Below are 24,309 nucleotides of genomic sequence, written 5' to 3' on the forward strand. Positions count from 1 at the left end.
GCCGACCTGTGCTGTTAAGACTGCATTAACATGCACACGTGGTGACGCCTGTGTGCGCGTGTGTTAACGCCTGTGCTAGACTCCATGGTGCTCATCACCGACAAGTTCTGGGGCACGTCGGGTGTGGAGAGCGTCATCGGCAGCGTGCACACGTGGCTGGCGGAGGCCATCAACGCCCTCCAGGACAACAGGGACACGCTCACGGCCAAGGTGCGGGCGGGAGGACATGACGAGCACAGTGGGGTGGGGGTCCTGGATGTGGCTCCATTGGGCTTGAGGGACCCCGCTGCCCCCCAAGGACCCTGTGGTGTCTCCCCAGGTCATCCAGGGCTGCGGGAACCCCAAGGTCAACCCCCAGGGTTCTGGGCCTGAGGAGAAGCGGCGCCGGGGCAAGCTGGCCCCACGGGAGAGGCCACCCTCAGGCACCCTGGAGAAGCTGGTGAGTGGCCCCTCTCCGGTCCACCGGACCAGGCATGAGGGAGGCAGACAGGTGGGGGCGGGCGGGCTCTGGCAACCCAGTGGCCTGACTGCTGCCCGGCAGGTCTCCGAAGCCAAGGCCCAGCTCCGTGACGTCCAGGACTTCTGGATCAGCCTCCCAGGGACACTGTGCAGCGAGAAGATGGCCCTGAGCACTGCCAGTGATGACCGCTGCTGGAACGGGATGGCCAGAGGCCGGTAGGTGCCTGCCTGGCTGGCACAGCCCTCCCTCCCATGCCGTCTCCATTGGGCTGTGCCTGGGCCGGGTGCTGTATGCACAGGGCCACGTCCCTGGCTGGAGGGCTCGAGCCCCACTTCTCTGTGGCCTGCATGGGCTCTGCTCGGTCCCTGGAGGCCTGCTGGGCATCTCAGGCCCAGGGTCTCAGGCTTGGAGGGCGAGAGGGTGTCCTGCTCAGGTGATGGCCCTTTGCAGGGGCTGGAGCAGTGACCTGGGCTCTGCCTGCCTTTCCTCCAGGTACCTCCCTGAGGTCATGGGTGACGGCTTGGCCAACCAGATCAACAACCCCGAGGTGGAGGTGGACATCACCAAGCCGGACATGACCATCCGGCAGCAGATCATGCAGTTGAAGATCATGACCAACCGGCTGCGCAGCGCCTACAACGGCAATGACGTGGACTTCCAGGACGCCAGTGAGAGCAGGGCCTGACCGGGCGGGCAAGGGGCCAGGGATGGCGGGGGTGCCGCAGGGCTGTGACTGCCCTCCAGGTTCCCCCACCCGAGGGGCCCTCTGCTCTAGCATCACCACAGTGACTCAGGACACTGTGCTGCCCAGGCACGGTTACCGAGCCCTGCACCTCTGCGGCCCCTGGAGGCCTGGCCAGGATGTCTATCAGCTTTGGCTCCAGGGACCAAGGGAGGCAGCCCCAGGGAGTGAGAGTCTCCCAGCTTCAGGGTCAGCGGGGATCGGGTGCTGCTGGTCCTGGGATTCCACACCGAAAGGATGTCGGGGTCACCTGGCATGTGGGGTCCTCACAGGGTGATGCTGCCCTGGGGTCTCCTGTGGGGACCAGCCTGCCGGAGCCTTCTCTCCTTCCCAGGTGACGACGGCAGTGGCTCGGGCAGCGGTGATGGCTGTCCAGATGATCGCTGTGGCCGGGGGGCCAGCAGGAAGAGCTCCGGCTCCCGGACGCCCTTGACCCATGCCCTCCCAGGCCTGTCGGAGCAGGAAGGGCAGAAGACCTCGGCTGCCAGCTGCCCCCAGCCGCCCACCTTCCTCCTGCCCTTCCTCCTCTCCCTGGCCCTTACAGTAGCCGGGCCCCGGTGGCGGTAACTGCCCCAAGGCCCCAGGGACAGAGGCCAAGGACTGACTTTGCCAAAAATACAAAACAGACGATATTTAATTCACCTCAGCCTGGAGAGGCCTGGGGTGGGACAGGGAGGGCCAGCAGCTCTGAGCAGGGGCAGGTGCAGAGGCCCTGGCCCCAGGCCTGGCCTTGCCTGCCTCTCTGCCTTTTAATTTTGTATGAGGTCCTCAGGTCAGCTGGGAGCCAGTGTCCCCACAAGCCATGTATTTCAGGGACCTCAGGGGCACCTCCGGCTGCCCAGCCCTCCCCCAGCTCCCTGCACCGCTGCAGAAGCAGCCCCTTGAGGCCTGCAGAGGAGGCCTCAAAGCAACCCGCTGGAGCCCGCAGCGAGCCTGTGCCTTCCTCCCCGCCTCCTTCCGCTGGGACTCCCAGCAGAGCCCACCAGCCAGCCCTGGCCCACTCCTCAGCCCCCAGAGAAGCCCCACAAGGGCTTTCTGGGTGCCCACCCTCCAGGGTCTAGCGGAGCCTCTGAGATGATGCATGATACCCTCCCCTCAGCGCAGGCTGCAGAGCCCGGCCCCACCTCCCTGCGCCGTTGAGGGGCCCCAGCATCTGCAGGGTGGGGCCTGAGAAAGCACCAGTGCTGAGGAGTCTGAGGACTCTGTCCTCCCACACACCTGCGGTGCGGAGCCTCCATGCGCGGATGACGGGCCACTGACCCACCTGCGCTTCTGCTGGAGGAGGTGGAGCTGGGCCCGAGGCCCAGGGAGGCAGCGTGGGCTCTGCTGATGTGGGCTGCCCCCTCGCACACGGGGCTCACAGGGCAGGCCTTGCTGGGGTCCAGGGCTACGTGAAGACCGTGAAGGCTGAGGAGCAGCCGGGACCTGCTTGCTCCCATCCTCACCCAGATCAGGAACCAGGGCTTCCCTGTTCAGGGTGACACAGGCCAGGGCTCAGAGTGACCCTTGGCTGTCACACGGGGGTGCTGGTGGCTGGTAAGACCCAGCACCGCAGACTGGAACGCCTAGGTCCCTTCCCGACCCAGCCAGCTGCAGGGGATGGGGACCTGGGTAGTTAAGGGCTTTTCCAAACGTGCATCCATTTACTGACACTGTCCTTGTTCACGGAGAGCTGTTTGCTCCTTCCAGATAGCTTTGGAGAGACGCAGGGCCCACCTTGGACCCTGGCGACCTCCTGTCACTCACTGAGGCCATCAGGACCCTGCCCCAGTCCTGGACGGGCCCTCCTTTCCCCCTGTACCCCAGCTGCCAGGCGGCCCTGGGGAGGGGTGGTATCATGTTGGGAAGGGGTCCTGCAAGGGGAGGACTTGGAGGGTCTGGGGGCAGCTGTCCTGAACCAACTGACCCTGAGGAGGCTGCTTAGTGCTGCTTTGCTTTTCATCGCCGTTCCGCACAGTGGACAGAGCGCCCTGGTTGCTGGTCAGGTCCCCATGGCTTCTGTTCTCTGGAACCTGACTTTAGACGTTTGGGGTTCAGGAGCACCCCAACACAGGCATGTCCACCCCATAATAACCCTGCCATTACCAGGGTGGGCTGGGGACTCTGGCACAGTGATGCGAGGTGCCAGGACAGCAGCACTCCTGCTGCACACGGATGGCCCGGGGGTGGCGCTCAGACCCCACCCTATGCTCATCTCTGGAAGGGGCAGCCCTGAGTGGTCACTGGTCAGGGCAGTGGCCAAGCCTGCTGTGTCCTTCCTCCACAACGTCCCCCCACCACTCAGTGTCAGCGGGTGACGCGTTCTTTTGAGTCCTTGTATGAATAAAAGGCTGGAGACCTACGGCAGGGTGAGGCCTCATGGCGGGGTGGGGGAAGAGAGAGAGGGTGTGTGTGCGTGTGTCCGTCTGGGGCTTGGGCATGGGCCACACTTCCGTGTTCAGGGTGAGCGTGCAGCCCCTGCCAGCTGCACTGCACCTCGCCCTGGGCAGACAGGTCTGTCTGCCCCTCTCCTTGGTGCAGGGGAGAAGGAAGAGGCCAGGGCACGGAGACCCAGATGGCCTCCAGCAGGCCCCACCTTCTATCTACCTCTTCCTGCCTCTTGGCCCCGCTCTGGGCACACACAGCACAGAGATCCTCTACCCCGGAAGGTTCTGGTTCCTGCCAGGTGGCCTCAGAGATGCCCAAGGGGCCAGAGAGAAGGAACCAAGGATGCCCTTGTGGTCCAGTTTGTCCCCAGCCACCTTTCTCCCGAGGTGGAGGGTCCTGTGTAACCCTAGGGGCTCCCTGTAGCCCCGCTCCTGTTCCTGTGGGGTCATGGCCAGAGGCTGGGAAGTGGCACGGCGGCACTGGCAGAAGCGTCCACTCCTGGGTATGTCCCTCAGCTGCTTTATTGAGAATTGCAGCCAGCACAGGTTGGTCTGGTGAACATTTTTAACATTGCGCTTCCATCATCTGGGACCCAGGAATACTGCAGGCCCCCTGGCAACTGGGACCTCCAGGCCCCTTGTGAGCGGGAGAGCACAGAGGGGTGGGTGGGCACCCCAGGAGGGAGACACAGCTTCACCCAGCCCTGCTGAAGTCCACTGCTCAGCAGGTCACAGCTCCAGGCAGGACCAAGGGCTGCACACGCACTTCCCCCAAAGCATCTGCAGCTGCCAGGTCCCTGGTAGCCACGATCCTCACTTGCCCCTTCACAAGGCCCAGAGGCCCAGTTCCTCCTCCAGGAAATCAGGGTGGGGTGGAGTCCTCTCCCTGGTGGGCCAGGGGATGCAGCCTAGGGGCTCAGTGGGACCCCTAGGGGACAGGTGAGCAGCCAGACGCTCATCAGTGGCTGTAGTTGTGATGACGTGTTTGGTCCGGCCGGCAGGATCTCAGGCTTCCAGGCACCACTTTGCCCAGCTGCTTCAAAACTTCCACAAGCCCTTTTTGAACCGAGGCAAATACATCTTTCCTGTCAGGGAAAGGAGGACACAGGTGCGATGTGCACTCTATGCAGAACCGACACCAGGCCAGGAGTGGGTGGGAAGGGGCACCTGGCCAGTCTCAGCCCTGCTTGCCCAGGCACACCTCGGACCACCAGGGAGCTCCTAAGTTCTGCCCACCCCAGTGCTACCCCAAGAGGTTGCTCAGGGAGAGACCCCTTCCAGCCAGGACTGGCTTTCAGTCCCTCTCCGTTCCTCACAGAAATTCCAGAAGCTGACCCACCCACACTGATGAGCAGAGAGCAGCCCCTCAGGCAGCCTCCCTTGAGCAGCCCAGCCCAGCTGCGGTGGGTGGCCTCAGCATCCCACACCATCTGCAGGCACCCCGGCAGGCCAGCACGGGTGTCTGCTCTACACATACACCCATCACACGTGCAGACACACATGCACATGTGCACACTCTTACACATGTACGCACACATAGGTATGGACACATACAATGCCCTGTGCATGCACACACAAGCACACATCCATACACATGCACACACACCTGCACTCACGCACACATGCCCATACACACACATGCACATGTGCACACTTCTGTGCACGTGCACACATGTAGACATGCACACGTGTCCATACACACATGCACACATTACATACATCCACAGTACACACACATGCACGCACACAGAGACAGACACACCCGTGGGTGCACACACTGCTGTCCAGGTGACCCTAGGTATTCTTTATCTGGGGACAAGGCCCTCCATCGAGAAACACCATTTATAATCGCAGTGCTCCCTTGAGTTTGGGACAGAAAACTAACTCCCACGTCTCAGTCCACCTTCCTCCTGCCCTACGCACTACTGAAATCACTGAAGGACCATAACTGGGCATCCATCTCTCCAATGGACACTGAAGGCTGGTGGCACAGCATGTGTCACAGCCATCAAAGAAGGGGGTAGAGTCTAGGGAAGGTGGGGCTGAGAGACCCCAACAATAAGGCCACCACAGTTTTCCTGAGAGTGGGTGAGGGGCAGTAAACCTTACAGGCTTCACAGATGCCACGGCTGAGGATGAGCTGGAGGCCGTCACTGCCCAGCAAGCTGTCCTCGTGTGCACAGGAGCCCCTCCCCGATGAGGCCACCCCATAAAGCGAAACCAGTGAGTCTAAACATTTCCCTCCTTCTTTCATATGGCCTGGAAATATGAACAGGAACCTTCATGGTTTCTAGCACAAATCCATGTTTATACTCAATCTGAGAAAGCACAAAAAAAGAGCCAGTAAAAAACTTATAGGAAACGTCAAAATATGCAGCATCGGCCTGGGAAATCAGACCAACTGTCCTGATGTGGGAATTACAAGAAACAGGAGCAAACACTGGGAAATGTTGACTTTGAAAAGATGACAGTAACATAGTAGACTCAGCTAAAATAACCCTCTTTCCTCAGAGACATGTCGAAATTCTGGAAAAAAGTCAGTTTCGCAAAGTTAATACCTATCTGAGGTCACAGAAGAGCTAAAAACCTCATGTGCTGAAAAGAAAAAGAAAGTGAGAGGCTTCAATGAATGGGAAGCAGGGAGAGTGGTGTATCAGGCACCGAAATACCCTCTCAGGATTGAGGCTTGGGAGTGATGGGTGTCCAGAGACCTGGATGAGGGCCGGGAGCTGGAACTGGAACCCCAGGTGACCTGCAAACCTCAAAGAAACGACAAAGTTCTCCCTATTGCCAGAGATGGGCCAGGAAAGCTTTTGCCACCTAGGGATCTGGGCAGAAAAAAAAAAAAAAAAAAAAAAAAATCCTCCTTCTTGAAGAACCAGTGGCTGGTGACAAAAGATAATGAGTAAATACAAAAGTACCTGGAGGGTTTGTCCACAGTGAGGAAGTGAGATTCCCTCAGAGAAATCACAAGGCCTCAGTGACATGAGCTCAAATTCTTTTCTTCTTCTTTTTTTCTTTGAGACGGAGTCTCACTCTGTCGCCCAGGCTGGAGTGCAGTGGCGTGATCTCGGCTCACTGCAAGTTCCGCCTCCCGGGTTCACGCCATTCTCCTGCCTCAGCCTCCCGAGTGCAGCTGGGATTACCAGATTCTTTAAAATTTCAAAATGCAAAAAAAACAAAAAACAAAAAAAAACCCGGCACCAGAGCCAGCACCCTGCGAACTTTAGATAGAGAAGACTGAAATGGTCTATAAAGTAAGTGTTTTGTGTTACCAAAGAGAAAAGGGGGAGAAATAGAAACCACAAGGATAGAACAATTCCATTTTTAAAAAGAAAAAATAAGGAGATTGGAAAAAGTACCAAGTGGAAGTAACGTCAGCAAGCTGGCAGCATAGGGGACCCCCTGCTTTTAACCACCTATTGCAACAAGAATTTGGCAGCCGTCCACACAAAGTGCCTTCGTGGGAACCTCAGGACTCTGGTAGGAGGCTGTGAAACCCTGATGGAGCCCAACTGAGAAGGGCTGTTCTAAGAGTGCAGGTTTGCACCCAGGCGGCAGGCTCACCAAATGGGGTCCTTTGCATATCCAGAAATGGCCGCACCCCCCTGAAGGCAGGCCCAGCAACCTTGGTTCCACCGCAGATTCTGAAATAGCCCTGTAAGTCAGCTCCAACCCCTTAGCGGAGTCTGAAAGCAGTCCTGCCTTCCCAAGGACTTGCTGGGAGACACTTGTCTGAGTTAGGCCACAAAATCCCACAAAAGTTGTTGAAATGGTTCTGAGTTTACTCCATCCTTCCCCAGTCACAGTCCTGGAAGAGTCCTGCCCACACAAGGACCACCGAGAGACAAGCCCATCTGCACGCAGGGAGGCAGGCCTACCAATCTCCAACCGCACGCCGCGAGGCAGGCCTACCAATCTACAACTACACAGGTTGACCTGTGACCCAGCTCCAGCCCCACTCGGCCATGGTCTGAAGGCAGTCCTGCCCATCCCAAGAACCTGACAGGAGGCATGCCCGTCTGTGCCCCCAGAGGCAGGCCTACAGACCTCAGTCTCAGCTGTGAACCTTAAAGCAGCCTTGTGACTTGGTTTCATCCCCTTTTAACCATGGTCTGGGGTCAGCCCTGCCTGTCAGGAACTCACCCAGTGACTGAGTGCACCCTTGTCCCAGAGCTTGCCCTATTCCTCAAGGTCTTAAAGGCAGTCCAGTCTGCCCAGGGACCAGACATGATCAATGCCTGCTCCAATCCTGAATAGGCCCACCAACCACAAACCCCACTGTATACTCAGCAGCAGCCATGTGACTAAACTAATCCTGGAGGCAATCCCTTCAGAGACCCAACAGATCTTTATCTGTCAAAATCAGTCTGTAAAGGCTGAAAGAGGTGTTTGCTCCTTCAAATTGAGACACCAATGCAAGGCTCTATGAATAATAATCAGGCCAACATGATGCCACAGCTGGGCATGGTGGCTCACACCTGTCATCTCAGCACTTTGTGAGGCTGAGGCAGGTAGGTTACTTGAGGTCAGGAGTTCGAGACCAGCCTGGCCAACATGGTGAAACCTTGTCTCTACTAAAAATACAAAAATTAACTGAGCATGGTGGTGCATGCTTGTAATCCCAGCTACTCGGGAGGCTGAGGTGGGAGAATCGCTTGAACCCGGGAGATGGAGGTTGCAGTGAGCTGAGATTCTGCCACTGTACTCCAGCCTGGGCAACAAGAGCAAAACTCTGTCTCAAAAAAAAAAAAAAAAAAAAAAAAAAAAAAAAAGATACCATCAAAAGAAACTAGTACAGCTCCAGTAAGTGATCCCAAGGAAATGAAGATCTATACATTGCCTGACAATTCAAAACCATCTTCTTAAAGAAACTCGATAACATGTGAGATAACTCAGACAACCAAAAAAATAAGAAAAACAAATGCATAAAATGTAAAGTTTAAACCATAAAAAACCAAATAGAAGTCCTAGAGCTGAAAAACACAATGACAAAATTGAAAAATTCAATAAAGAGCTTCAACAGACTCAATCATACAGAAGAAAGAATCGGTAAACTTGAAGACAAATTATTTAAAACTCAACAATTAACCAAGAAAAAAAAAGAATAAAAAAGGAGTAAAGAATAAAGAGTGAAAAATGCATAAGGGACATATGGAGGCAAACAAGAAAATAAATACGTGAATTATAGAAGTCTCAAAAGAGGACAGAAACAAAGAGCAGAAAGTTTATTTTAAGAAACAAAGGCAGAAAACTTTTCTAAGTTGGGGTAGACACGGACAGATTCCATATGGATGTGGATATATGTTGATGCAAGGTTCAACATATGAACACCTATAAATGTGACACACCATGTTAACAGAATAAAGGATAACAATCATATGGTCATCTCAATAGATACAGAAAAAGTATTTGATAAAATTCAACATCCTGCTTTGGTAAACTCTCAACAAATTAGATACAGAAGGAATATACCTCAATGTAATAGAGGACATATATAACAAGCCTACAGTTAACATTATACTCAATAGTGAAAAGCTGAAAGCATTTCCTCTAAGATCATGAACAAGACAAAGGTGCCCACTCTCACCACTTATTTTTTTTTTTTTCCTTTTTTGAGACAGAGTCTCGCTCTGTTGCCCAGGCTGGAGTGCAGTGGCGTGATCTCGGCTCACTGCAACCTGTGCTTCCCAGGTTCACACCATTCTCCTGCCTCAGCCTCCCGAGTAGCTGGCTGAGACTACAGGCACCCACCACCATGCCCGGCTAATTTTTTTTTTTTTTTTCAGTAGAGACGGGGTTTCACTGTGTTAGCCAGGGTGGTCTAGATCTCCTGACCTTGTGATCCACCTACCTTGGCCTAACAAAGCGCTGGAACTACAGGCATGAGCCAGCACGCCCAGACAACATGATCTCTTTTTAAAAATCTTTTATTTTAGGTTTAGGGTTACATGTGCAGGTTTCCTATATAGATAAACTCGTGTCACAGGGGTTTGTTGTATGGATTGTTCCATCACCCAAATACTAAACCTAGTACCTAATAGTTATTTTTTCTAATCTCTCCAACCTCTTACCCTCTACCCTCAAGTAGGACTCAGTGTCTGTTGTTTCCCCGTTTTTGTATCCAAATGTTTTAATCATTTATCTCCCACTTAATATAAGTGAGAACATGTGGTATTTAGTTTTCTGTTCCTGTGTTAGTTTGCTAAGAATAATAGCCTCTAGCTCCATCCACATTCCTGCAAAGGACATGATCTAGTTCTTTTTTATAGCTGCTTAGTACTTCATGGTGTATATGTACCATATTTTCTTGATCCAGTCTACCACTGATGGGCATTTATGTTGATTCCATGTCCTTGCTATTGTGAATACAACTACAGTGAACATATGTGTGCATATATGTCTTTATGGTAGAACAATTTATATTCCTTTGGGTACATACACAGTGATGAGATTGCTGGGTCAAGGGGCAGCTCTGTTTTTAGCTCTTTGAGGAATCACCACACTGCTTTCCACAAGGTTGAACTAATTTACATTCACACCAACAGTGCATATGCATTCCCTTTTCTCTGCAATTTCACCTGCATCTATTATTGTTTTACTTTTAATCATAGCCATTCTGACTAGTGTGAGATGGTATCATATTGTAGTTTTGGTTTGCATTTCTCTAATGATCGGTGATATTAAGCTTTTTTCATATGCTTGTTGGCTGGATACGTATGTCTTCTTTTGAAGAGCGGACATGATCTCTTATATATACAAAATTCTAAAAGTTCCACCAAAAAACCTGTTAGAAGTAATAAATGAATTCATTAAAGTTGCAAGATACAATATCGACACACAAAAGTTAGTTGTGTTTTTATGCACTAACAATTAACTATCTGAAAAGGAAATTAAGAAAATTACCCCATTTACAATAGCATAAATCGAACAAAATACTTAGCAATAAATTTAAGTGAGGTAAAAGATCCTTGCTTAAATGCTTAAATAAAATACTTAGCAATAAATTTAAGTGAGGTAAAAGAACCTTGCTTAAATACTTAAATAAAATACTTAGCAATAAATTTAAGGGAGGTAAAGGATCCTTGCTTAAATTTATTGCTAAGTATTTTATTATTTTTATGCTATTGTAAATGGCATTGTTTTCTTAATTTCTTTTTCAGATAGTTCATTGTTAGTGCATAAAAACAACTGATTTTTGTATGCTGATATTGTATCTTGCAACTTTAATGAATTCATTATTACTTCTAACAGGTTTTTTGGTGAAACTTTTAGAATATATACTGAATACTATAAATAAATATTATAAATACTATAAAATATAGAACATATACTGCAAACTATAAAATCTTGATGAGATAAATTAAGGTACAAACAAATGGAAGATATTTTATGTTCATGGATTGGAAGAATACTGTTAAAATGTCCATACTACCCAAAGCAGTCTATAAACTCAATGCAATGTCTATCAAAATTCCAATGGCATCTTTTTTACAGAAATAGCAAAAACAATCTTAAAATTTGTATGGAATCACAAAATAATCAGCCAAAGCAAACTTGCAAAAGAAGAACAAATCTGGATATATCACACATCCTGTTTTCAAGTATATTACAAAGCTGTAGTAATCAAAACAGTATGATACAGTCATAAAAACAGATAAGAGTCCAGAAATAAACTCACACATATGCAGCCAACTAATCTTTGACAAAGGGACCAGGAATATACAATAGCAAAAGGAGCCCCTTTGACAAATGGCGCCTGGAAAGTTGGATATCTACAAGCAGAAGAGTGAAATCAGACCCTTATCTTACACCATATACAAAAAATAAATGGATTAAAAGTGTAAATTTAAGACCTGAAACCATAAAATTTCTAGAAGAAGACATAAGGAAAATGCCCCCTTGACATTGGTCTTGACAATGACTTTTTGGATATGACACCAAAAGCACAGGCAACAAAAGCAAAAATAAAAAGTGAGTCTACACCAAACTAAAAAGCTCTGTACAGCAAAGGAAACAATCAATAAAATGAAAGTCAATCTACAGAACTGGTGAAAATCTTTGTAAACCACATATCTGAATTAGATTTATGTCCAAAATACTTAAGAAATTCATACAACTTAACAGCAAAAAAACAAATAGCCTGATTTTTTAAATGGGTAAAAGATCTGAATAGAAATTTTTTCAAAGAAAATGGCCAACAGGTATATGAAAAGGTGCTCATCTAATCATCAGGGAAATGAAAAACCACAATGAGACATCGCCTCGCACCTGTTAGGATGGCCATTATCAAAAAGGCAAGAGATAACAAGTGTTGACAAGAATGTGGAGAAAAGGGAACCCTTGTGCACAACTGATGAGAATGATCGGTACAGCCATTATAGAAAACAGTATGGAGGTTTCTCAAAAATTAAAAATAGAGTTACCACATGAACCAGCAATCCCACTAGTGGGTGTATATCCAAAGGAAATGAAATCGCTATGTCAAAGAGATACCTGCACTCCCATCTTCATTGCAGCATCATTCCTAATAGCCAAGAAATGGAAACAACTTAAGTGTCAGTGGATGGAAGGATGGATGGATGGATGGATGGATGGATGGATGGATGGATGGAGAAAATTGATGCATATATGCAATGTAATACTATTCAGCTATACAAAGGAAGGAAACCCTGCCTTTTGCAACAACATGGATGAACCTGGAGGACATTACGCTCAGTGAAATGAGCCAGACACAGAAGGACAAACACTGTATGATCTCACTTGTATGTGGAATCTTGAAAACTCAAATTCATAAAAGCAGAGAGTAGAAAGCTGGTTGTCAATAGCTGGGGGTGGCGTGGGGCTTGGAGTTAGTCAAAGGGCGCAAACTTTCAGTTAGACAGGATGAGTAAATTCTGGGGTCTTGTGTACAGCATGGTGACTGTAGTTAATAGTACTGTGTTGTTTACTTGAAATTTGCTAAGAGTAGATTGTAAGTGTCCTCATCTCACACACACATGCGCACACACCCTCATCTCACACACACATGTGCACACACCCCCCTCATGTCACACACACATGCACACACACCCACCTCATCTCACACACACATATGCACACATCCACCTCATGTCACATGCACACACACCCACACCCACCTCATCTCACACACGTGCACACATCCACCTGTCACACACACACAGAGTCACCTCATCTCACACATGTGCACACACCCATGTCACACATGCACACACCCACCTCTCACACACGTGCACACATCCACCTGTCACATGCACATACACTCACACCCACCTTATCTCACACACATGCGCACACATCCACCTGTCACACACACATGCACACACATCCACCTCATGTCACACACGCGCACACACCCACCTCATGTCACACACACATGCACACACACCCCACCTCATCTCACACATGCACACACATCCACCTCATGTCACACACACATGTACATACACCCACCTCATCTCACGCATGTGCACATACCCACCTCATCTCACACACACGCACACATACCCACCTCATGTCACACACATGCACATACACCCACCTCATCTCACACACACATGTGCACACACCCACCTCATCTCACACACACACGCACACACCCACCTCATGTCACACACACACGCACACATACCCACCTCATATCACACACACGTGCACACACCCACCTCGTCACACACACATGCGCACACACCCACAAATGGGAAGTATGAGGTGATGGATGTGTTCATTAATTTGATCATGGTCATCATTTCATGATGTGTATGGATATCAAATCATTATGTGTACACCGTGAATATATACAATTTTTATTTGTCAATGATACCTCAATAAAGTTAGGGGAAAAAAGCACCAAGTGGAGCTGAAGTGGTAACAGTCCCCATCAGAAGGCCAGACCCCCGACATGGGGAGGGTCAGTGGGGACTGCTGCAGCAGGCAGGGGCTGGGATGTAAGGACCAAGAGGGAGCTCAGCTCTTGGACCCGCTGAGGTGGGAGTTGGAACAAAGACCTCCCCGTGGAGATGACATAAGCCCACAGGCCCCTCCTCTACAGGTTCACAGCCTCAAGGCAACAAAAGACCACCCACTGTCTGCTTCCATCTGGATGACATTGAACCTCTAGAGACAAGAAGAGTAGGCAAGGAAGCCTTAACTATACAGTGCAGGGCTGTGGCTGTTCACGTGGGAAAGATAAACAGGGTCCCTACGTCATGGTGTCAACACAAAACATATCTTCATCACTCTCCTATGGAATAGGGACCGAAATGTGAAAAGCGACGCCTCACCACATGGAGATGACAGCAGAGGAGAAGACGCATGGCCATGGGCTGGAACAAGCCTTCCCAGAGACAAAACCCTATGCTGCAGAGGCAAAGGGGACGACGGCGAGGCATGCGTGCTCCAAACTGCGTGCACAGGCACGGCACCGTGAGACGAGGCCATAGAGCATGCAAGATGCTCCCATAAGCAATAAAAAAAGACAGTTTAATAGGAAAAGGGGGCAAAGATCACGCTCACACGTAATTCACCGACATGGAACTCTAAGTGGCCAATAAATTAATGTATGAAAAAGCCCTGAACTTCATCCATCATCAAGGAAATGCAAACCGATGCTTTCCAACAGATGGTGCAGTGTAAAATCTTCACGCAGAGAGCAAGTCCACATCCCACGCAAGGAGGTACAAATGAAAAGCAGAATCACAAAACAGGAGAAAGGGGCAGGTTTAGCTGCATCTCATTCTGTTTCCATAAAGTCCAGGCATTGGAGCAGGACAACACGTGTGTACATGTCCCACCGCATGCTGGTGGCTCAGGGCCTCCTTCGATTGTTCTACCATTTTTTGTTTTTGTTTTTAAGTTGAAATAGTGTATCAGGTCAGAGCCAGGTTTTGAACGGCCTTGAAGCTTACAAGGTGGCAGGCAGTTACTTAAAGAAAAATCACAAACAATTCAGCATGGAGGCACAGCCTGTGCGGGAAGTTTCTGTTTTCCAGTTAATCAAAGGAAGACATGGGCTGAGGCAGATGGGGGCTGGTGGGAAGGAGGGAGGGAGGCAGGTGCCGGCACTCCAGGCTCCAAGAAGAGCAGGCAGGGCCAGGCTCTGTCCCTATGATGTCCAAGGAAGAAAACCCTGGCCAACAGCTATGTTGTCTGCCTCCTTCCTGGGACCACAGGACATACCTTGGCTACCCCCTCCTGCCCGCTGCCCCAACTTTCCAGAGAACACAGGAGCTCCCTGGCTTCTGGGCAGAACCCTGACACCCGAAAACTCCAGGCCCTTTATCTCCAGCACAGCCTTCCAGGTCAGAACCAGAGCCGTCCCCTCTGCCTCCTGTGCTCTCCTCCCCAACGTTTGTGTCCCTCTCAGACCCCAGCACTGCTTTCCGTTCCTAGTTTCCTTGCCCTCTCCGCCCAAGGCTCCTCTGGCCGCCACCTGGCATCCCCTAGGTGGCTGCCCACTCTTCTGAGAGGCAAGGTATAGTGGGGTCTGGGGGCGGCGGGTGGTATAGGCTGAGCCAGGGGAGGGGCTGGCCCCGGACCCACCCTCAGCACACTGACCCTTCAACAGCCACCTGGGCAAGCCCAACCCTCCGCCCTGCAATGAGGCCGCAGGGCCTGGAGGCTGCCCAGGGTTCAGGCCAGTGGGGGGACACAGGGGAAGCAGGAGAGGGAGGACTGTTGGCTGCGGCACAGAGCACCCTGGACCTGCTGGGACCCCCTTCTGTAGCGCCTTCAATAGCAGCACAGCTGGGCTGGGGGCTGGTGCTCAGCAGATGACAGCAGACTCAGGGACACCCTTCCTGGGCCTTCAGGCCAATGCACCTGAAGCCATGTTCCCCTGCTGCCCCAGAGAGTTGGGGGTGAACCCCAGGGTAGGAGTCCTCTCCTTTGCTCCCAGTCCCACTGTAGAGGGTCCCAGGGGGCTTCAGACTCAACACATGTCCCAGCCTCTGTGTCTCCCTGCCTTCCCTCCCCAGATCCCCCTGCTCCTCATCTCCATCCCATGGGTGACCCCCTCCTCCCACCCCAGACCACCTGACTTCCCCGCTGCTGAGGCTCCTTCATAGCTGCCAGGGTTCCACGGTGCCGGCCTGCCCCGGCTCACTGTCACCGGCTCAGGAGGCAGCAGTGGCGTGCACGTCAGCAAGGGGAATGGCCTAGGCCCAGGCAGAGCAGGTGATGCCCTGGACACCCTGGAGAACCACGGGACGCTCCCATGTCCCTCCCTGTCCCTGCTTCCAAGGAAGTTGGCTGGAAGTTCTTAGAAACGGTGACTTGTGGAGCACCTGAGATGGGCTCCAGGCCTCAGGCTTCTTAGACACCGTGGCTGTGGCTTGGCCTAGTCATCTTGCGCCCAGCAGGTACACCATGCCACCCACCCACGGTGCCTGGTCCTCAGCCTTCGAGGGGACAGGTGAGTGTGCATCCACCTTCCAGATGGACCGTGAGCTGCTTCTCCCAGACCCTCTGCCCAGGATCCCCATGCACCATCCTGTGCCCAGGGTGACTGTGGGGCACCAAGGCTGCCCTCCTGGGGAGGGACAGTGGGGGAGGCACTGGCCCTGCAACCAAAGGGCAGGAGACCATCTCACAGCCAGGATAGGACTGAAGATGGCTGTGGGGATGGGGCAGGGTGGGCAAGGACAAGCACCCCTATATCCCTCCCTGACCTGGAGACTGCCCAGGAGAGCCTGGAGGGGCCCTGGGGACACAGGCGGCTCCCTGTGCCTGCTGTCCTGCCTCCCCGTGGGGACAAGAGAAGGCTCCAGCCAGAGACCTCCACTTACAGTCAGAAGCCTGGGACAAGTCTCAGAGAAGCTGCTCAGGGGAGAAAAGAGCTGAGGGCCCTGAGAAGCAGCAGGGGGTCTGGATCCCAGGGATTCTCTCCCCTCCCTCTGCCCCAGCCCGGCCCCACATTCTCCTAGGTGAACACTGCAGCTCTCACATGTGGCCCTCATCCCAGAACTCCACGTTCACAGATAGCTAAGGGGCTGGACCATACTGTGGCCCCCAAGGGGAGGATGGAGGGCTGCGCGGAGCAGCCTGGCTCTCGGGGGACCTCCTCTAGGGCTCGAGAGCAGAAACAGACAGGGCCCAGAAGCAGACAGGGCCCGGAAGCAGACAGGGCCCAGAAACAGGGCCCAGAAATAGACAGGGCCCAGAAACAGGGCCCAGAAGCAGACAGGGCCCAGAAGCAGACAGGGCCCGGAAGCAGACAGGACCCGGAAGCAGACAGGACCCGGAAGCAGACAGGGCCCAGAAACAGGGCCCAGAAATAGACAGGGCCCGGAAACAGGGCCCAGAAACAGGGTCCAGAAGCAGACAGGGCCTGGAAGCAGACAGGGCCCGGAAGCAGACAGGGCCCAGAAACAGGGCCCGGAAGCAGACAGGGCCCGGAAACAGACAGGGCCCGGAAGCAGACAGGGCCCCGCACCCTCCCAGGCCACAGCCACTTTCCACCTTGCAGAGCAGAGTGACCTCTGCAGGAGCTCAGGGAGGCCCCGGCAAGCCTCCCTTCCACTGCGAACGCTCTGGTGGTGCCGGACTCCAAGCTGCTGAAGTGCAGACAGCTGGGTCCATAAAGGGCAAAGCTGACCACGGTGACAGCGAAGGGCCCTGAGTTGTTTCTGAGGGTCTCTGAGGACGAGACCCAGCTGCTGGAGCCCCTCGAGACCCTGAGGCAGCAGCGGGAGGTTCGGCAGCATCTCTGCTCTAGACGGAGTCTCCGTGGGAAGAGGGGCCTCGAGGGAGAGGAAGGACAGCCTGGAGGACCCCCAGTGTCGAGGCCTGTCCACAAACCAGGTGAGGTACCCGACTTGAAGCAAAGAAGGGGCTCCATGAGGCATGGGTCCTCCACGTTCCTCCCTGACATGCTGGTGACCACCACAGGCAGGGCAGGACCAGGATATGCCCTGAACCACGGGGGGCTTCACCACATATAGAACACACAGAGGTGAGCATAGATGGGACAGGCAGGGCAGCTGTGCAAAATGAAGTCTGAGAAAGAGTTAAAGATTGAAGGGCGAGAAATTAATCAACAGAATGAGTTCAAGTGTGACACGCCATGGGAAGGCATGCTGGCCTCCACCCAAGAAAAGGGCTGCTGAAGGCATTCCCACAAACCACCAGGCACTGCCATGCTGTCATCCCAGGGTGCTGCGTGACGCCCGGCAGGGAACCAAGAGCCAGAAAGACTGAAAAGAAGAAGCTCAGCAGGTACGGCGTCCACAGGGACCACGGCAACTACTCAGGGAACTCGGCTGCCCTACCGGCAACCATGCATGTGGCCCCCTTCACCAATGGGTGCGAAATAGGAGATTCCTGCTGGGGTGTGTACAAGGCAGGACCTATCAGCTGAGTCTCCACTAAGGGCCCAGAGCACCGCCTTGTACCAGCACGGTCACAGCAGCTGGAGGCTCTGCCTGAAACAGCAGAATCCCTGCTTGGTGGGGACCACCGCTGGCAGGTGAAATGTCAAATGTCAACATCTGGGGAGGGGATGGAGAGAGGAGCTGCTCCAAGAGGGGGTGGTCCACTCCCTTCTGAAGCCCCCAGCCCCTCCTGCCTTCCCAGGACAGAGCCGTCACACACAGGCTACAGGGCCCCTCCTTGCTGTAACAAACAAGCCCACCCTGCTCACGCCACCGGCCTGGCCCTGCAGCGTCAGTCCCTCTCTCTCCATGGGACGCCTGTCATCTGGCATCCCAGCTCCCTGTACTATGACTCGGCTCCTGCGCAGGGACTCGGTTCTCTTCTGCCAGATTCTCACCTCACCTCTCCTGTGGGTCAGAGGGCAAGGGCTCACTGCAGGTGTTGACCCCATAGAGGAGAGACGGGCACGGATGACATTTTGGGGAGGGCGTTCCCTACAGAGGGCGGGGCACTGGCAGGGCTGGGCGAGAACCAGCCTGGCCAGCTCCAAAGGAGGAGGCTGGGCGGGGTTTCTCCACGGTGGTGGGCAGTGGTGGGGTGGGGAGGCCTCAGGGCCCAAGCAGCAAGGATTTAATGGGCCACCCCGGAAGTGGGTGGGGAAAAGCCGAGGGACAGGTGGTCTGGGCTCTGGCTGCATGGATGATGAGGAGGACAGGGACGGTGGCAGGAGGGGATTCTGGAAGCAGCTTGGCTGAGCTGTACTTTGAAGGCAGAGCTGAGCAGACCTCAGGAAGGACCGGGTGTGAGGTGTGAAATCAGAGAGGAGCACGGGATGGTTCCTATAGAGAGGAAATTATCCAGTGCCAGTAAGTGACCACCATCTCACCAACTCTGCTCAGAAGATGCCAACTGTCTGCCAATCAAGTGAAACAAGATAATTGCTAAGTCCCAGTGAGACATTTGGGAACTTGACACACCCTGCACAATTCATCTGGAAGAAAAAGCACATGGCCACAGCAGGGCCCTTTCACAGGGCCGGTGAGGAGGAGGGTGGGCCCGTCCTGGCAGATGTGAAAAGGGCCCAGAGCTGCAGGTGGAGACAGCAGAGCACAGGAGGGGCCCCTATGGCAACTAAGAGGCAGGCATATGCCCACCAGGGAAGAGAAATGGATTACTCGATCCCACTGACCATTTGGGGATAGATCTAGATAGCTGGCTCTCAAACCTCACACAAAAATTAATGCTAGATTGGTTATACAATTACAGGTGAAACAATAATGCATTAAAACGGTGGTGAGAATCTGGGCAAAGGCTACCCTTGCATACATCAGCCCAGCGAGGGACTGCTCTCTATGCACTCCAGCAAGCCAGGCCCTGAGGAAAGGACAGGTGGATTTCACAGCACGAGAAAAACTTCCACGTGCACACTGCAAACTGCAAGACAGTTATCTGCACACAAGGCATAGGAGAAGTTGCTGTGCTTTAGAGAGTTCCTATCCATCAGGAAGAGCAAACATCTCCAATAAAAAGGGACCCGTGGAGGCCGGGCATGGTGACTCCTGCCTGTAATCTCAGCACTATGGGAGGCTGAGGCAGGCAGATCACGAGGTTGGGAGATCGAGACCATCCAGGCTAACACGGTGAAACCCTGTCTCTACTAAAAATACAAAAAATTAGCCAGGCGAGGTGGTGGGTGCCTGTAGTCCCAGCTACTCAGGAGGCTGAGGCAGGAGAATGGTTTGAACCCAAGAGGCGGAGCTTGCAGTGAGCAGAGATGGCACCACTGCACTCCAGCCTGGGCGACAGAGCGAGACTCCATCTCAAAAAAAAGAAAAAAAAGGGACCAGTAGAAAACATCAATGTCACGCCAACATGCACAGATGCTCAGACTCGCGCATAAATCCTTAGGAGCCTGGGTAAGGCTAAACCTCCTGCAGCGCTCATGGCCGCGGGTGCAGGGTGAAGTCACGCTCACAGTCTTTTGACCACGCTTCAGACTGATAGAACCTTCCCCAAGAGTGCGCCAAGAATACACAACTGAGAACAAAAACTCTTAGAACCTGAAAACATAACTTCCTGGAATTTAACTGGAGGGAAAACTAGGCCGTGTGTGTACAGCATTGTTTAGAACCGTTCACCCTTTAACGTGGACCATGAAACCACCCGCATGCCTGTAACAGGCATCACGTGGGTAAACTCCGCCTAGCCCAGGGAGTGCAGTGCCGTCGGCCACCGAAGATGGCAGGACCAACACCATGTGTGGTAGGCTGGGCTTGAAGAACTAACCGTGCGATTTTAATAAGCAGCGGGGACACGAGACAGTGCCTGCGTGTACACAGTGTGGCTCAGTGTGGATGCCTGCATGCACGGGTTACAGTCAAAGAATATGTTCCCCAAGGGCCGGGTGCGGTGACTCATGCCTGTAATCCCAGCGCTTTGGGAGGCCGAGGTGGGTGGATCACTTGAGGTCAGGAGTTCGAGATCAGCCTGCCCAACATGGTGAAACCCTGTCTCTACTAAAAGTACAAAAGTAGCTGGGTGTGTTGGCACACGCCTGTGATCCCAGCTACTCAGGGGCTGAGGCAGGAGAACTGCTTGAACCCAGGAGGCAGAGGTTGCAGCGAATTGAGATGCCGCCATTGCACTCCAGCCTGGGCAACAAGAGAGAAATTCTGTCTCAAAAAAAATAAAGAGTATGTTCCCCAAAATGCTGAGAATGCTTATCCTTGAATTGTAAGATTAAGATGATTTTCTCATTCTTAAAAATTATTTTTCAGCATCTCACTCTCACCCAGGCCAGAGCACAGTGATGCCATCACAGCTCACTGTAGCCTCAAACTCCTAGTTCAAGCAGTCCTCCCACCACAGCCTCCTGAGTAGCTAGCTGGGACTACGGGTGTGTGCGACCACACCCAGCTAAGATCTTTTTTTTAGAGACAGGGTCTCACTATGTTGCCCAGGCTGGTCTGGAACTCCTGGGCTCAAGCAATCCTCCTACCTCGGCCTCCCAAGTCACTGGGATCACAGGCATATGCCACCTCCCCCAGTTATTTTTATCACTCGTCTTTGCTGTCTTCTCTCTTAAAAAAGCATATGTTGCATACATAATACAAAATAAAGCTATTTGGGGAAATTATGTTGCAGAAAAGTATTTAATAACAGAGATGTTCATGGCCTAGTTCAGAACAGAGAGGATGCTCCCACTTCTAGACACACGTGTCTGTGCGCACTTATGCCTGTAGAGATCGAAGGGACACACACAGTGTTGGCCGTGGTAGTTTCCGGGTGCCTGTGATACGGTTTGGATCTGTGTCTCTGCCCAAATCTCATGTGAAATTGTAATCCCCTATGCTGGAGGTGGGGCCTGGTGGAAGGTGATTGGATCCCGTGGGCAGACGTCCCCCTCTGGTGCAGTTCTCGTGGTCACAGAATTCTCACGAGATCTGGCTGTTTAAAAGTGTGTGGCAGCCCCTCACCTTCCTCCCACTCCGGCCATGTGAAGTGCCGGCTTCCCCTTCTCCTCCTGCCATGATTGAAGCTGCCACATGCCGCCATGCTTCCTGTGCAGCCTGCAGAACCCCGAGCCAGTTAAACCTCCTTTCTCTATACATTTTCCGGTCTCTGATATGTATTTGTAGCAGTGCGAGAATGGCTAATACAGTGTGGATAATTGTCACTTACAGGTTCTTTCTTTTGCTTTACAGATATTCTCTAACTTCTACAGAATTAAGTGTACCATCAAATAAGTACCCATTAGCAGCTTTTTCCTTTCTAGCAGAGGTAGTGGAAGCTGGGGGTGCCTACACCCACCCAGCATCCCGGAGCCCCCAACCAGGAACAGCTCTTGGCGGCAGTGAGCCAGCTCACACGGTTACGACTCTCCCAGGGGCAGCCTGTGACCCGCGACCAGCCGATGCAGGGGTACAAAGGCCTGGCCCCTGCGTCCGTTGGAGCCCCTATGAAAAGCCACCCATCAGTCAGCTTGTCCCTCTGCCCAGGCTCGTTGCTGACCCCTTATAGCAGCATTTCCCAGGGCACCCCAACAAACCCCCAGCACGCAGCCCATCTTTGATGAGACCAAGGAAGCCAGCAACAACAAGTCACTGCGGGTGCAGCTGCTTTGACAGTCACAAGCCAGCCTGGAGTGGGGCCTCACCTGCTTGGCTCCAGCCCCAGCACAGGCTCCCACCCCCCACACTCCCAGCTCTTCTGCCCTCAGCAGCAAACCCCCATCGTCCTCGTCCCTGGACACTGTCCCCTTGTCCCCGGGGATGCTGTTGTCCTTTTCCAGGTCCGCCCCATGCGGTGCACCCTCCCCTGCCCTCTCCATGAATTTCCACGTGGGTGACCCTCGAAGGCAGCACTGCTCCCTGTCATTTGCTCCAGGCCCTCCTTCCTCTCAGTCCCAGTGATTTCCACAAACACCGTCATCTTCAGAACACTCAGCACACAGCAGACACTCCGTAAGTGCACAGGGAACAAATGAGTACCGCAGAACCCAGTAGGAGCCTTGCACCCATGGGCACCTGAGCAGGGAGTGGAGCCTGCTGCCACGGGCTCCTAGCAAGGTCGCAGAACAAGCCCCAGAGACCCAGGAGTTACCCCCATGCCATCTCTGCAGCAGGCTCCGAGTCCTGACCCTCGCCTGCCTGGTCCATCAGGACGGCCCAGGCCAGGCCCCATGGCAGGCCAGGCAAGATCAAAGCCAAGGGCAGAGGCAGGCACAGGCTCCACAAAAGCTCTGGGACTGCCCCGCGAGGGGCGGAGCACAGCACAGACTGTCAAAAACACCCTGCGGAGCCAATTTATTGTGAGGTCGCAAGGGAGACACGGCTGCAAAGCATGGCCCCAAAACTGCAGAAACGCGCGCAGTAGGCTGGAAGATTCCCCGAGGTGGCTCGGGCAGGTAAGAAACCCACACAGTCCTGGGTCCTCCCCAAGCCTCGGACGTGCAGCTGCTGCTTCACTGAGATTCTTCTCTCCTTCTGGAAACTTCCTCCAGTTGTGTCACTGGAGGAGGAAAAGGTATGGGGGAGGCGGAAGAGGGGGCTGGAGCTGGCCTCCCCCCAGGCCTGGCTCCAGAAGTCAGGCTATGTGGGGCGGCTGAGGACTGTGCTCTGTCTAGCGCTTTTGCAGGCAAGGAGACCGGACGCAGCAAAGCCTGAGGGCTATCTGCGGTAACTCTTCAAAGAGGGGCCTGCCAGACCCACCAAGTCCCATCCTGGAGTCTACAAGTCAAGGAGCTGCGACCCCACCGAGGGTGCCTGTTATTAAAAGCCCCATTGGCCGGGCGCGGGGGCTCACAACTGTAATCCCAGCACTTTGGGAGGCCGAGGTGGGTGGATCACAAGGTCAGGAGATTGAGACCATCCTGGCAAACATGGTGAGACCCCGTCTGTACTAAAAATACAAAAAATTAGCCAGACGTGGTGGCACGCGCCTATAGTCCCAGCTACTGGGGAGGCTGAGGCAGGAGAATCACTGGAACCTGGGAGGCAGAGGTTGCAGTAAGCGGAGATCGCGCCACTGCACTCCAGACTTGGTGACACAGTAAGACTCCACCTCAAAAGAAAAAAAAAAAATAAAGCCCCATTTTATAGAGTGGGGAAGGAGGTCAGCAGCCATTTGCTTCAGGGCACAGGCCCAAGGACAGGGGCTTTCCCAGACCCACTCCCATCCCCACCAGGCTGGGAACCCAGCCAGGTCCCAGTAGAGCGGTCACCACTGCACAGCCTCACACACCAGCCTCAGCAATGCCCGCCGCCCTCGAGGCTCCAGGCCCTGGTCACACCAAGGAGGGGAGGAGGGGAGCGCAGGAGAGCCGGTGTTTCTAGAAGCAGACACCTGTTGATGTCCACACTACGACAGACATCTGAAACGGCAGGCTGGGAGGAAATTTCCTGAAGGAGCCCCAAGGCCAACTGCCCTGTGGTCCAGAGGCACTGGTGTCCAGCAGAGCCCCCAGGTGTCAGTAAAGCCCCCAGATGTCAGCAGAGCCCCCAGGAGTTCAGTGAAGCTCCCACGGGTCCACAGAGCCCCCAGGAGTTCAGTGAAGCTCCCACGTGTCAGCAGAGGCCCCAGGAGTTCAGTGAAGCTCCCACGGGTCCACAGAGCCCCCAGGGGTCCATGTTCCAGCTCTGCGGGGATGGGGTGTATCCCCTTCCAGGGCGAGGACAAGCATCATGCTGCCACAGTAGGTGAGGAAGAGCCAGGCTGCCTCAGTGGCCTCCTGATGCCCAACAGGCCCATCTGGAAATGTTGGAAAAGTGGCCTGAATCTGGAGAGATTTCGGGAAATGAAGGTGCCCCTCACCAGCACCCCAGGTCTGCGCCTTCGCCCTCAGCAGCAGC

The 24,309-nt window shown here is 53.3% G+C and overlaps 2 protein-coding genes and 1 non-coding gene across 44 annotated transcripts in view; 2 read left to right on the plus strand and 1 right to left on the minus strand.

The window, feature by feature from the left end:
* The window catches only part of GPC1 (glypican 1), a 32,312-nt gene extending 28,769 nt beyond the window's left edge, over nucleotides 1-3,543 (plus strand). For both annotated transcript variants that reach the window (XM_005574819.5, XM_045368091.3), the window contains exons 5-9: nucleotides 80-210; nucleotides 320-439; nucleotides 542-675; nucleotides 953-1,128; nucleotides 1,537-3,543. In XM_005574819.5, the coding sequence (XP_005574876.1) occupies nucleotides 80-210; nucleotides 320-439; nucleotides 542-675; nucleotides 953-1,128; nucleotides 1,537-1,769 (794 nt within the window). In that variant the 3' untranslated portion in view covers nucleotides 1,770-3,543. The remainder of the gene's footprint in view (nucleotides 1-79; nucleotides 211-319; nucleotides 440-541; nucleotides 676-952; nucleotides 1,129-1,536) is intronic.
* Nucleotides 3,544-4,072: 529 nt separating this feature from the next.
* ANKMY1 (ankyrin repeat and MYND domain containing 1) overlaps nucleotides 4,073-24,309 on the minus strand; it is a 93,750-nt gene continuing 73,513 nt past the window's right edge. For 12 of the 41 annotated variants that reach the window (XR_012421644.1, XR_012421643.1, XR_012421645.1 and 9 more), the window contains one exon: nucleotides 4,073-4,653. Coding sequence is in view for 32 of the 41 variants with exons in the window: in XM_074010681.1 (XP_073866782.1) it covers nucleotides 4,607-4,653 (47 nt within the window). In the remaining 9 variants the exon portion in view is untranslated. Of the gene's footprint in view, nucleotides 4,654-22,749; nucleotides 24,209-24,309 lie in introns of those variants that run through there. The other 29 variants (XR_012421646.1, XR_010580177.2, XR_010580175.2 and 26 more) reach the window with 6 other exon arrangements.
* LOC101925261 (uncharacterized) lies at nucleotides 15,956-16,429 on the plus strand. The gene has a single exon (XR_006691220.3). It is a non-coding gene; the product is annotated as an uncharacterized protein (transcript).

The sequence above is a fragment of the Macaca fascicularis genome, chromosome 12 (genome assembly GCF_037993035.2).
Source record: "Macaca fascicularis isolate 582-1 chromosome 12, T2T-MFA8v1.1".
Taxonomy (NCBI): Eukaryota; Metazoa; Chordata; class Mammalia; order Primates; family Cercopithecidae; genus Macaca; species Macaca fascicularis.